Genomic DNA, 12,354 nt, shown 5'->3' with positions numbered 1-12,354 from the left:
ACAATACCGAATACAATGACACCATGGAGTTATAGGAAGTCTCATTCATCGCTGAAGGGAATACAAAATAGTACAGCCACTTCAGGAGTTTTCTTCAAAACTAAACACAAGTTAACCTCACTGTCCAGTGATCCTGTTCCTTGATATTACCTAAGCAACTTGAAGAGTTAGGTCCACACAAAGACCTGACCACAAAATATTAACATACTCATAGCAGTCTTTGTGATTGCCCCAAAGGAAAAAGCAATCAAAATGTTACTCAGTGGGTAAATAAACAAGTTCTAATACATGTGTAGTAGAATATCATTTGACAATAAAAATAAAAGAGCTATTAAACACACACAAAAAATGGAGGAACATGAAATTTGTATTGCTAAGTGCAAAAGTCAGTAAAAAAAAAAGTCTATGCATTGAGGTTAAGCCACCCCCTACAATGCTGACATCCCATAAAGTCACCAGTTTGAGTCATGGCTGTTCCACTTCTGATCTAATCCCTGCTGAAGGCAATGGAAGATGGCCCAAGTACATGAACGTCTGCCACCACATGGAGAGCCCTACGAAGTTCCTGGTTTCAGCCTGGCCCAGAGGTTGCAGCCATCTGGAATGTGAACCAACAGATGGAAGATCTCTCTCTTGCTCTCACTCTCTGTGCTTCAATTAAATAAATATATCTTCTAAAGGAAAAATTATGGGTCCAGTACAGTGGCACCGAAGTTAAAGCTGACACCTGTGGCTCCAGTATATCTGTACCAGTTCGAGTCCTGGCTGCCTCATTTCCCATCCACTTCTGTGCTAATGCACATGTGACATCAGTAGAGAATAGCCCAAGTGGTTGGGACCCTGTATACACTTGGGAAACCTGGAGGAAATTTCTAGCTCCTAGATTTGAACCAGGCCAGCCCCGGTCATAGCAACTGCTTGGGAAGTGATCAGCATTGGAAGATCTCTCTCTGTGTGCTTCTCCCTCTCTCTGTAACTCTGACTTTCAAGCAAATAGGTAAATCTTCTTTAAAAAAAAAAGTCTATATACTGTATGATTTTAACTCTACCATATTCTGGCAAAGGCAAAACCATAGAGAGTAAAATAAAGGGTGGCCCACGAAATTTTGGAGTGCTGAAGATACCCTGTATGACACAGTAAGCGTGAATACATGGCATTGTGAGTTCACCAAATCCCATAGCTTTTACCTACCAAAGAATGAACTTTAGTGTAAACTATAGGCTTTAGCTAATAAAACAATAACCACATAAAGGAATTAAGCTATCAATATAATCAATAATTAGAGGAATTCCTCCCCCAAATTACACTGAATAGAAAAGGCCAATTTCAAAATAGTTGCATTTATGTCACATTTAAATGCTAAAATTTTAGAATTTAAATTTGTAGATGAGAGGAGTTAGAGAGGAAAATGAGAATGGTAACCTATCTTGGCTGTGGTTGTGTGTGCACAAAACTGCCCACATGATAAAACAGTTTAGAAGTGCATGCATGTATGCATACACACATGTGCAAATGAAAAGCAAAACTGGAGAAATCTCATTAAGACTATCAATGCCAGATCCTGGTTGTGATATTTTAATATAGATATAGTTTTTACAAGATGTCTCATTAGAAAAATCTGGACTATGGATACAAAGGTCTCATTTCAGTTACATATAAACTCCACAATTAACTCAGAGAGTTTAATTTTACAAAGTTATTGACTATAGATGTGTATACAGACTTATATAGGTATTATACACATGTGCATTAAATCTGTTTGATATTTAGTAATTTAAAATGAAAATAGAATTTCTGTTTGTGAAAGCTCCTTATGACATGTGCTATAAAGGGGCTATCATTAGAATCTAAGTATGTCTCATGGAGTAAAACAATATAACTGTTGGTCTTAGCTGTAGGGAAAATAGTTACCTTACCTTAGTATAATTTTAGTACTGCCAAATTGAGAACATATTCCATTTAAGATTGCAATGATTGCTATGGCTGTTCCTGTAAAAGAGTCAGCAAATGCTAGCATCCAGTATTGAAATCTTGGCTGTGTTGCATTTTTCTAATGATTTGCCATCAAAGGAGAAAATGTTGCCAGATGTTAAGTACAAATCACCATATTTTTAATACCTGATGGACAGAAAATGTTGCTAAGCACCACCAAGAATTACAAAACAGATCAATGCACAGTCTCTGCCCTCCTGGTTTACTAGTCTCAACAGATGTTCCAGCACCCTAGGCACCACGCTTCCCAACGGAATCCCTGCCTTCCTGGAACTCATAGTAGAGTGGATACAACTAGTATAAAAATAGCACCAGGTGGAACATCGAATACATTACAGAGACATAAAGAATGACAAAAGCTCAAAGAATAAAGATCCCCCAGTAGTTCACAGATTAGGAAAAGATCCTTTGACAAGATTGCACATGAAACAGTACTTGAAGGAAAAAGTAGGACTTAGGCCAGTGGAGTATGGCATTTATGTGGAAGCAGAGGTCGGAAAATTAAAGAGCATAAAGCTTGTCCTGTAATAATCAATAGACCTATCTGACTAGACCCCAGCAAGAGAGTAGACAAGAATGTAAAGAATGGAAAGATATGAAAGCCAGGGATTTGGCAGGTGAGGTGTAGCCCTGAATGATTTTTATTTAAAGACAATTTTTTGTCACTCCCCATTCCCATTCCCTTCACACCAGTGTCTGGCAACTGTGAAGGCCTAAGTTCTGACTGAGCCAAGAGCTGAAAGTGCTGCTATGTTGAGAGCAATGCTAAGCCAGCCTGGAAGATGGTACATGGGGAGGTGCTTTTATGATAGAGTCTGAATGAGAGACGGATGGGAAGTGAAGGAATTCCATCCGAAGGCTTACAGGGATCCTCCTGTCCCTGCTCTGGAACTTTCATAGCTATTGGGTCATATACATTGTTTTATATATTTATATATAACTTCATGTGTGTGTGTGTTTATACACATACACACATATAGCATTGTCATTGGTCTTGTGTTTTCAAACTGTATTGTAGAACAGATGAAGACATTTGACAGAATGAAAGCTATTTTCTATGACCCAGAGTTAAGAAAGACACTTTCCAAACTGGCTGGCTACCTATTATCTTTCTATATTTATCCAGCCTTAAGTAAGAGGCAAGCCCTAGGAATAACCTAGTTGGAGAAAAGTAGTGGCTAAGTGGATCTCTTTTTACAATAGTGAAAAAGGGCACAATATTCTGGGAATGTTCAGGAACTTTGCATCAACAGAGTAAGAGAGATGACTTGAAAATACACAAAGAGCTATATTACTCTGGTTCTGAGTGGGAAGTGTGAGTACCTTGAAGAGGCTGAGTGCCATTACAAATGAGGCTTTAAAGATTTAGAAAATGTAGGTACAATTCAAGAGTTGTTAACGAACAACCAAGAAGATCAAAGATATGCTTGAAAAAGTAGAGAGAAAACTACTGATTCCATGTATTAAAGTTAGGTCAAACCTCTAATAATGAAAGTATTAAACCACTTCAAAATGAGACAGATAAAGAAAGAACAGATTGTAAGATCGGATCCTAAACCATGAAACTGTTTAATGTGTGTAAAGGGAAGTTAGTCAATGGCAGCAGACATTTTTGTTTTGTCTTGTTTTTATTGTTATTGTTTTCCATGATACAGTTTTATAGGTACAGGGACTCCCCCTCCACTTCCCCTTCATTCCTCCCACGCCCTGCCCCACCACTGTTTTTCCCCTCATTAGTACAATATTATAGTCCTTCAGTAATAGTCACAAGTTCAACCTTAGACATTTTTGTTAGTAGATTAACTAACAGCCACATATAACAACAATTTAGTTTCCAGTGACTTTTCAAATAGTATGCCCCCCCACCCCAGTTGCCCTTCTCAACCTCACCTACAGTGAGGAGTTTGGAGATAGTCAATCAGAACTGCTGTGAAATGAGCCCTCTTAGCCATGTTTAGTTGGTGACTTTTTCCTCATGCAAAATGGCTGCCCCACCTGGGGCATGGCATGTTCTTTTCTGGAAGGAAGAAGGCACCTGCCATCTGACTGCCTCTGTCTTTTCCAGACGCTCTAACCAGTGACTTTCACTGACTTGTTACTCACCAGAATAATTTTGCATGGCCAACTCCAGGTAACCAGAGAGTTTGGGAAAATTAACACTTTAAAATAATTCCCTGAATGAAATTGGAGTCTACCAACCAGAGAGAAAGAGGAGGCAGAATCCACATGAACAACCTACATTATGAGCCACGGTAAATTCTGTAGGGAAAATCCAATTATAACCCTCATTCCATTCCAAGCATTCAGTTCCTAACACAGTAGAAGGAAAGGTAAGTCAATGTTTATCTATTCCTTTGATTGGGAAAGACTTTAACTTAGGAACATCAGAAAAACACAGCACCTTGGTACGTTATATTGATTTAAACTTTTCATATGTTAAAGAAAACAAAATCTCCTGTATTAAGTTAGGGACAATATGTGCATAACAAATGCAAGAAATGAAAGATTTTATTGTATAACGAGTGCATACATATAAGGACTCAAAGCAAATGGACTAAGGGCAAAACAATACAGCAGGTTACAAACAGATGGAAATAGGTTCAAGCTCATTAACCATTCAAAGAATGTAAATTAAAACAGAACATTTTAAACTAACAAACTAGGGAAGATTTTTAAAACCTAGTGTGCAGTGTGTGTGTAAGATAATAGCGAACCAGGTGCTCTCATACAGTAGATATGTAAATCAGTATAACATTTTCAAATTGCATTTTACTATCCACCTAGAGGCAGCAACCTATTTTAAAAAATTATTATGTGCTATATACTCTACTAAGCATATCCATTCATTCATACAACGTATTATTTCACATCAAATATATATATATGGGACATCCTGCTAGGCTTGTGGCACAGTAATGAACAAGGGACTTAAATATTTATCACATCTTCGCAGCAACCCACTGCAAGAGGAACCATTGTCCCCCGTTTCCTGCACAGACTGAGAGGCAGCAAGGGGTCCGAACATGCCGAGACCTTGCTGTTCCTGCCTGTGGTGGAACCAGGGTCTCGGCCATGCTTCTTCAGTCCGCCCTAGGGTTCTCCTGCTCACACACTGTTGGCCTCTCAGGTGTGGCAAGAGTCCTAACATTACCTGTGGATTTCTGATCCTGAAGTCAATTCTAAGGAAAAAGTAGAAATTAGTGAAACAGCCCTAAGAACAGACATTATCGTTGGCAGTGTTATTTAAGACAATCTCAAGTTGGATACCATTTGAGAATACCATAAGAGAAAAGCTAAGTAATTTAATTAATGCATCTTAACCCTAAAATACAGTGTAACTGTTGGGAAATATGTTTTTAAGGTATATGTAAGAATATGGGGAAAAGCTTGTTTCTATAAAGCTAAGGATTCAAGGATAATAAGATGCATACATTTGTAATTTTATTTATCTGCAAAATCTGTATAAAATTTACTTTAAGAAATTATAACAATATATCTCCATTTTCTTTGTGATAAGAATCTGCTTTATTAATATTTCTCTGTGTTTTAAAATTTTCTAACATTTTATAAGAATCACCTAACTGGAGAAACTATAAACTTTAATGTTACAGTGAAAAAAAATAAAAGTAAATAAATCCCAAACTTGTTAGCTGCAATAGCATAAAGAGATGTATAAAGCTATTTATCTGGCAAAGGAAATGCTATGATTTTAGAAAATTGTGAATTTATGGTCTCTACATTTAACTATGCTTGTAATTTCCTCTAATATGGAAAACTCAAGCACATAATTTGTAATGCTACAATTATAAAATCTGAATGAGAAAGCAATTATTAGTGAAAATGGAAGGAAAATATTTTCTTTGGAGAAAAATGTTGGTGGCTCTAAAGAAGCTAAATTTTAGTGTTTGGCTCTATAATTACTACATGGAATTAGGCCAATCAAGCCATTTGATTAAATGATGGGTTATTTGCGAGCCTGGACGAGCCTGGAACAGTAGAAGGAATACAGTGTGGCTGAATGTTATTTAGACACTAGCAAAGAGTGAGATGGAGGTTAGCAAGTATAGTTTGTGGGGCCCAACATGGTTGCCTATTTTTTGAAAGTATGCTCATTTATAATGAGGGTTGAATTTCAAGATATTTGTACCAAAAAAAAAAAAAAAACAAAAAACCATTCTTCGGGCCCGGCACTGTAGCCTAGCAGCTAAAGTCCTCACCTTGCATGCTCCAGGGTCCCATGTGGGCACTGGTTCTAATTCATGCAGCCCCGCTTCTCATTCAGCTCCCTGCTTGTGGCCTGGGAAGGGAGTCCAGGAGGCCCAAAGCCTTGGGATCCTGCACCCATGTGGGAGAGCCAGAGGAGGCTTCTGGCTTCGGATCCACTCAGCTCCAGCTGTTGTGGTCGCTTGGGGAGTGAATCATCAGGTGGAAGATCTTCCTCTCCATCTCTCCTCTTCTCTGCATATCTGATTTTCCAATAAAAGCAAATAAATCTTTTTTAAAAAGGAAAAAAAATAAAAACAAGTATAGTTTGCAAGATGTAGGACATTCGGTTTTGAAAAATCATGCCAATGGTGATACCCTGTGGGCGATAGGTAAGTGCTAGATCAGCCATGGTTAGTAAGTTAGATCTAAAGGCCATCTGCATGGCAGTGGTTGTGAAGTAATATTGTTTGAAGATGAAACAATTTAGTTACATTTATTGAATGCAAAAAGGTGATCTTAACAAGTTAATGGCAATCTGCACTATTATATTTCAGTATAATTTTGAAGAAAATGACACTGACAGAATGCTTCTTACATATACTACCTCTTAGTGAAGTGCCCAATAAATAGGTGAGTGCTAGGGCCCAGGAGTCAAGCCCGTGTTCTCTCGGCTGTACCTGGGAAGTCTCTGCTGATCATGGGGGATCCTGCGCTCCATTGGACCCGTCAGCACGCTGACACAAAGGCACAGAGCAAGAAGCCCAGCTCCCATAGAGCACAGACATGTTTGCCCACGGCCACCCGGCCCATTGAAGCATTGTTGGATTCGTTTGCCAAGTTTTCTCCTTTCTCAGAGCAGAAATAAATTATGTACAGGCTCTGAGCCCCTCCGAAATGACAGACTTAACCGTAGTAGGATAAGCAGGGGTGCTTCATTACGTTCTTTGGGAAATTAGGAGTTCAAGTGTAATCATATTACAATTTAGTGACACAGATAAATTTAAAATAATAATGAAAAGATTTAGGACGGCATATTTACCAGCTTCAGATTAAACAAATCCCTGCAATAATAAAACAAAATTAACCACAGAATCACTCAGAATATTTTGCAGCTTGGAATCTAGATTTATTCTTTCCTCTGATAGTGTTTAATTTGTTCGGGTACTCTAGTGCCCCTTTAAAAAAGTTATAACTGATATTTTCAGATGACTGTATTAGAATAATTCAATTTCTGAAATGCCATGTGATCAGCTTTATGTTCAGTGAAAAAACACATTGTTAGAGAAAACTGGAAAGAAAGAGTATGCTCGTGAGCAAACCATTACAAGGATTTTTCACAATATCTCAATAGGGTCTAAACAGAGAAAATGTTTAGCTCATTTTGTCTAGGTCAACCATAAAGCAAACATTTCTTGCAGTTTCCTAGGACTTTCTCAAGTGATGCATTTCAAGTATTTGTACTTTATAACAGAGGAAACCTTTTAAAAGGTTCATATCTGAACATCTGAAAAAATGTGATGTGCTGAAACAGAATGAGGACTGCTGAACTAAATGGTAATGTAACTGTGCTTACAATTTATGAACCAAACTGAACAATTTTGAAACATCCAGGCAGCCCCCTCATGCTTCCCTGAGGCCCACCTGCTATTGGTACAGTCCTGAAAAAGGTATCTGGACAAAGCGACTCCTAGTCTGTATGGTATTTTTATGTGATGTTAAAAAGGTTCCCAGACAATCTGTTGGGAACATTGTTGCAATGTGATACTGTCATTAGGAGACACTTTACTGCTGTCGAACAGACATGCATCATAATAAATGCACAAACTCTCAAGGTGAGTGGGACCCCTTTGGACATGGTACTGTTGTGCCATGCATGGCCTGCACAATCATACGGGACATCTGCAAGTAAACCAAAACAGAAATCACCATGGTAACACGTGTCAGTCCCATGAAAAAGCAAACACGTATGTGCTGCAGTAACTCCTGGAAAGCTCCTGCTTGGCAGGTTGGTGGCCTTGGGGTGCTGCGGAAGCAGGGTGTGCACGAGCAGGGAGAGTTCTCGCCCTGATGTTTGCGTTATTGAGAACAAGAGCTTGGCTATCACTCCTTGTATGTCTTCCAGTCAGTTAAAAAGAGCCTACACATTCCAGCCACTTAGCCAAATGGAAAAGATTCTCTGTTTACAGAAAAAACACAAAGCTTGCTTCTTCCCCATCATTAAACAGGCTGGGTACACTTAGAACTTTTCCATGTAGGTGTCCAAGTTAAGGCTATCAGTGACTTTTTGCTTGAAATCTCAGCATTTTAGAAACATTTTGTAGGGCAAGCTGTCCACAGGCCCATTGAAGAAGAATCAAATGCATAAATAGTTTGGGGGTTTTCCATCTTGGAGTTAGGATGTTTATTTAAGAAACTCTAATAAAGAACTCTTTCAAGCCTATGAAAATTGTAGTCAGAATCAAAAGGTGGACTCAGGATTCTGGAAATAACTACTGATGAGAGAGAAGTAGAGAGAGCAAGAGAGAGAGGGAAGGGGGAAGAAAGGAGAGAGAAAATAGCTATTGCTATCAGAAACCTTTGCAGATAGTGTTAATTTCTTCAAACTTTGAAAACCTGTTCCACTGGCAGTAGAGTTCAAAGTGTTCCCCATCGATAGTTACCTTCCCAATGCAGTAGTTGGGCTGGCTCAGGCTGGGTTTCCAAGAGCAAAGGCAGGAGAGAAGCAGGGCCTGTAACACTGCTACAGGGGTTTTCAGTGAAGGGAAACAGGACAAATACCAGTCTGCGGTCCCATGCCAAGAATTTGAGAAGATCTGGCAAGAACAGCTTTGATTTGGAGAGAAGGTTGCACCTCAAAGATTCCAGAAGGTTGCCAAAAATGGATTTTTTTTTTTTAAAAATAGGTTGCCCACAAATGAGAGAGGAGGAGGAGCACCTGAAAGAAGCCAAACTTGTTGGAGACTAACCTTGCCTTTTTTTACTTTCCAAAACCTCTAGGGACAAGAAATCAGACACGAGTGAGGGAAACATATCAGAAAAAGAGAAGGGCATGGGAATGGGTTACACCAAAGGTGCCAAGTTTTCCTCAGAATAAAAATTGGAAGCAGGTGCAAATGATATTTTGATCAGCATGACCAAGCCGGTCAAGCACGTGAAAACAATCTGGTGCTTCAAAAGTTCATGGAAAATGGAATTTAAATCTCATTTTCCATGAACTTTTGGAAGTACCTTCATATATGTAGAAATGTAGTAGCTGTGACTAGCCACCATTAATGACATTCAGCAAATATATTCTAGCTTGTGCTCATAATTATTCTACATAAAAATAACCTTAGGTCAGTAACCCACTGAGGTAGTCTCTTAAATGGTAATGCTTAGAAGGCCACACATACTTGTTTCCACGCATACTTGTTTTCTGTTTCAATGCGGTTTGCCTAGGAGCTATATGTGTGCTGCATCTCTGTCATCATTAACATTTTTTTTTCATTCAGAAATGATGTTAAGTCCTGTAATGTTTAATTAGATTTACAGTCCTCAGTTGAGCATTGGTTATTGTTGTGTAAGTCTCATGACTTACTGTACCTACTGGCTGCATGGACAGGGAGGTAGATAAGAAATTTGCCATGGGAAAATGGGCTTTTTAAAAATTCACACTGATCTTACCTGTTACGATATTTGGCTCATCAGTGTTTTTAGCTGGACCGGTGAGATAACTTCCCCCTTTGCACATAAGGATGGAACGGAATATAAAGTAAAGATTAAGAAATCAGAAATCAGGGCAGTGCTCTTGGGGGGCCCGTAGCCCTAGGCAGAATCCCTGACTACTTCCTGTTGGGGTACACCCTAGAGGACAGGAGGTGATGGCTCAGGTTGTTGCACCCCATGTGAGAGACCTGGTTTGAGTTCCTGCCCCTAACTGGTTCAGCCAGGCATTTGGAGAGTGAACAGTAGATGGGAGATAATCCCTCTGCCCTCCAAATAATTTTTTTTTTTTGAAGAAAAGAAACCAGAAACCTTCCCTCTCGATGTTCATCTTGGTAAGTTCCTGAAAGATAAGGTCAGTGACTCTCAGCCTCGGCTGCACGTCACATTCTAATTTGTAGCTTTTACAAATTTCAATTTTCAGAACAATGGCCCAACCTAGTCAAACTAAAAATTCTTAGACTGCACAGGAACAGCAGCATGTCTAGCTTGCTCTTAGGTGTGTCATTGTAATGCCGATTTTGCCTCAAAGCTAGAGATCTGTTTTTGGCTTGGGGCTGAAAAAGTCATCTCTGGTTTTTTCTCTTTTCTAATGCACCATCTCCTCATTTATTTCGTGCTGTGATCTTTGAATATTACTTAACTTTTTCTCACCTCAAAGGTAGAAGGTTTGCATCCCCAGAATCTGTGCATTCTGGAGGAATTCTGGCTTCTGTCCTCTTAAGGATTTTATTTAGCCAAACCTTCTTGAATGCTTCAGAATGATCAGGGTGGAAATAAAATTTAAGAAATGGAAAGGGGTTCCTAAAAATAGAATACAGTTCATGCATTTCAATTAAGCATGCCTTCATATTTTCCAAGCATTTTTGAACTCTTAAGCATTTTTAATAAGCTCACTTATGAGTCTTATTGAAAGTAAATAAATTACACTTGTTTTCATTAAGGGACGAGATCTTTTTCCATCTTTGCTGGTATTGTTGAAGGAGATGAAAAGGAGTCCAAATCTTGGCCAGGGAATGCCTTATTAGTGACATATTGGCCACAGATGTGCTGGTAGAGCTACGTTTTCTTCCTGTAATTAGTATTTTAAGTGCCCACAAATTACATGCGAATGGCTAACTAACTTGAAAATAGCATGGTATTTGCGAAATCTTCCTTTTTAAGGTATTGTAGGTTTTTTGTAAATGGAAAAGTGACACATCTGTTTGCTAGTTATCCTTTTTAAAAAACACCACCAACCTTTACTTATTGTCACCAGCTCCAAATGTTTTAAGTGAAGCGAAGATACCTGGAGATGATTCCTCTTTGGAGTATAACTGCACGGGCAGAAGGAAATGGTCTCCAGTGACTTGGGTACAGCAGCTGTGAGGAGTTTTTTTTTTTTTTTTAGTCACAGAAAAATCCTAAATGAATTTTAAGGAGAGTATTGACAAGTCACCTATTGGAAAAAGGGTTTAGGATTCTCATGGGGGGAAGTGGTGCTGGCACCAGGTTGTCCATTAAGGTAATAGGTAAATATAATTCCACCTGTAAGACTCTGGCTGTACTGATGTAATGGCAGGAGAAGGCATATTGTGAAGAAAACAGGGACCAAAAAACTAATTGGATGGGCATAAAAATTATGATGACAAGCTAAATATTCATTGTAAGAATTCTACTCTGACAATATAAGAGTAGTTACAATTTCTACTCCCAATGAGAAAACTCGACAAGGGTGCCAGTTCTGGAGGGACCACAGACGCCTTGACTTTTCACCCAGTTTAAGTTGATAAGTGACATCGTTTGGAGTGTTGTGTGAGTTGAGAGTGACACGCAATGGGACCAAAGAGTTAGTGTGATCTGTTTGCAAGAAACACTCAAAAGAATGATATGGCCAGGTTTCCTGATAGTTAAAGTTATTATCTATTTTCATTTTTAATTCTGCAAGAATGTGCAACTTAGCAAGATTTAGTGACCTGATGATTACTTTGACAGGATCTTCTGTTTCTCAACCACAAAGTTATTTGATAATACTGTCAGGAAGACTGTCAGTAGTTAATGATAATCCAATGCTCTCTGGTATCCTGTGTTATTCAGTTTTTTAAATACAAGAAATCATATTATATAGCTTGATAAAACAAACACTTTTAAGTTCTCTTCATTCTCAAGGATACCTTGTCTTCTTGCTTCCCATCTCCCTAGGAAAGTGACAATCTTGGAGGACCCAGATCAGAACATTCACCTGAAAAACCTGTCTCTTCATCAGGCCACCACGGAGGAGGAGGCTCTGAACCTGCTGTTCTTGGGGGACACCAACAGAATGATTGCAGAGGTAATAAGCTTTTCCTACCAGCTGTTTGAACAATACTATTTTTTTTAAAACAAGTAATTTTTTTAAAGATTTGTTTTTATTATTTTTTTATTGGAAAGGCAGATATACAGAGAAGAGAGACAGAGAGGAAGATCTTCCGTCC

The 12,354-nt window shown here is 38.7% G+C and overlaps 1 protein-coding gene across 1 annotated transcript in view; it reads left to right on the top strand.

The window, feature by feature from the left end:
- The window catches only part of KIF6 (kinesin family member 6), a 361,582-nt gene that overhangs the window by 89,161 nt on the left and 260,067 nt on the right, over positions 1-12,354 (top strand). The window contains exon 6 of the mRNA XM_040983056.1: positions 12,083-12,212. Coding sequence (XP_040838990.1) covers positions 12,083-12,212 — 130 coding nt within the window. The remainder of the gene's footprint in view (positions 1-12,082; positions 12,213-12,354) is intronic.

The sequence above is a fragment of the Ochotona curzoniae genome, unplaced genomic scaffold (assembly GCF_017591425.1).
Source record: "Ochotona curzoniae isolate NIBS_2020 unplaced genomic scaffold, NIBS_Ocur_1.0 contig_3819, whole genome shotgun sequence".
Classification (NCBI taxonomy): Eukaryota; Metazoa; Chordata; class Mammalia; order Lagomorpha; family Ochotonidae; genus Ochotona; species Ochotona curzoniae.
The sequence above is the reverse complement of the archived record's forward strand: the minus strand, read 5'-3'. Positions and strand labels throughout refer to the sequence as shown.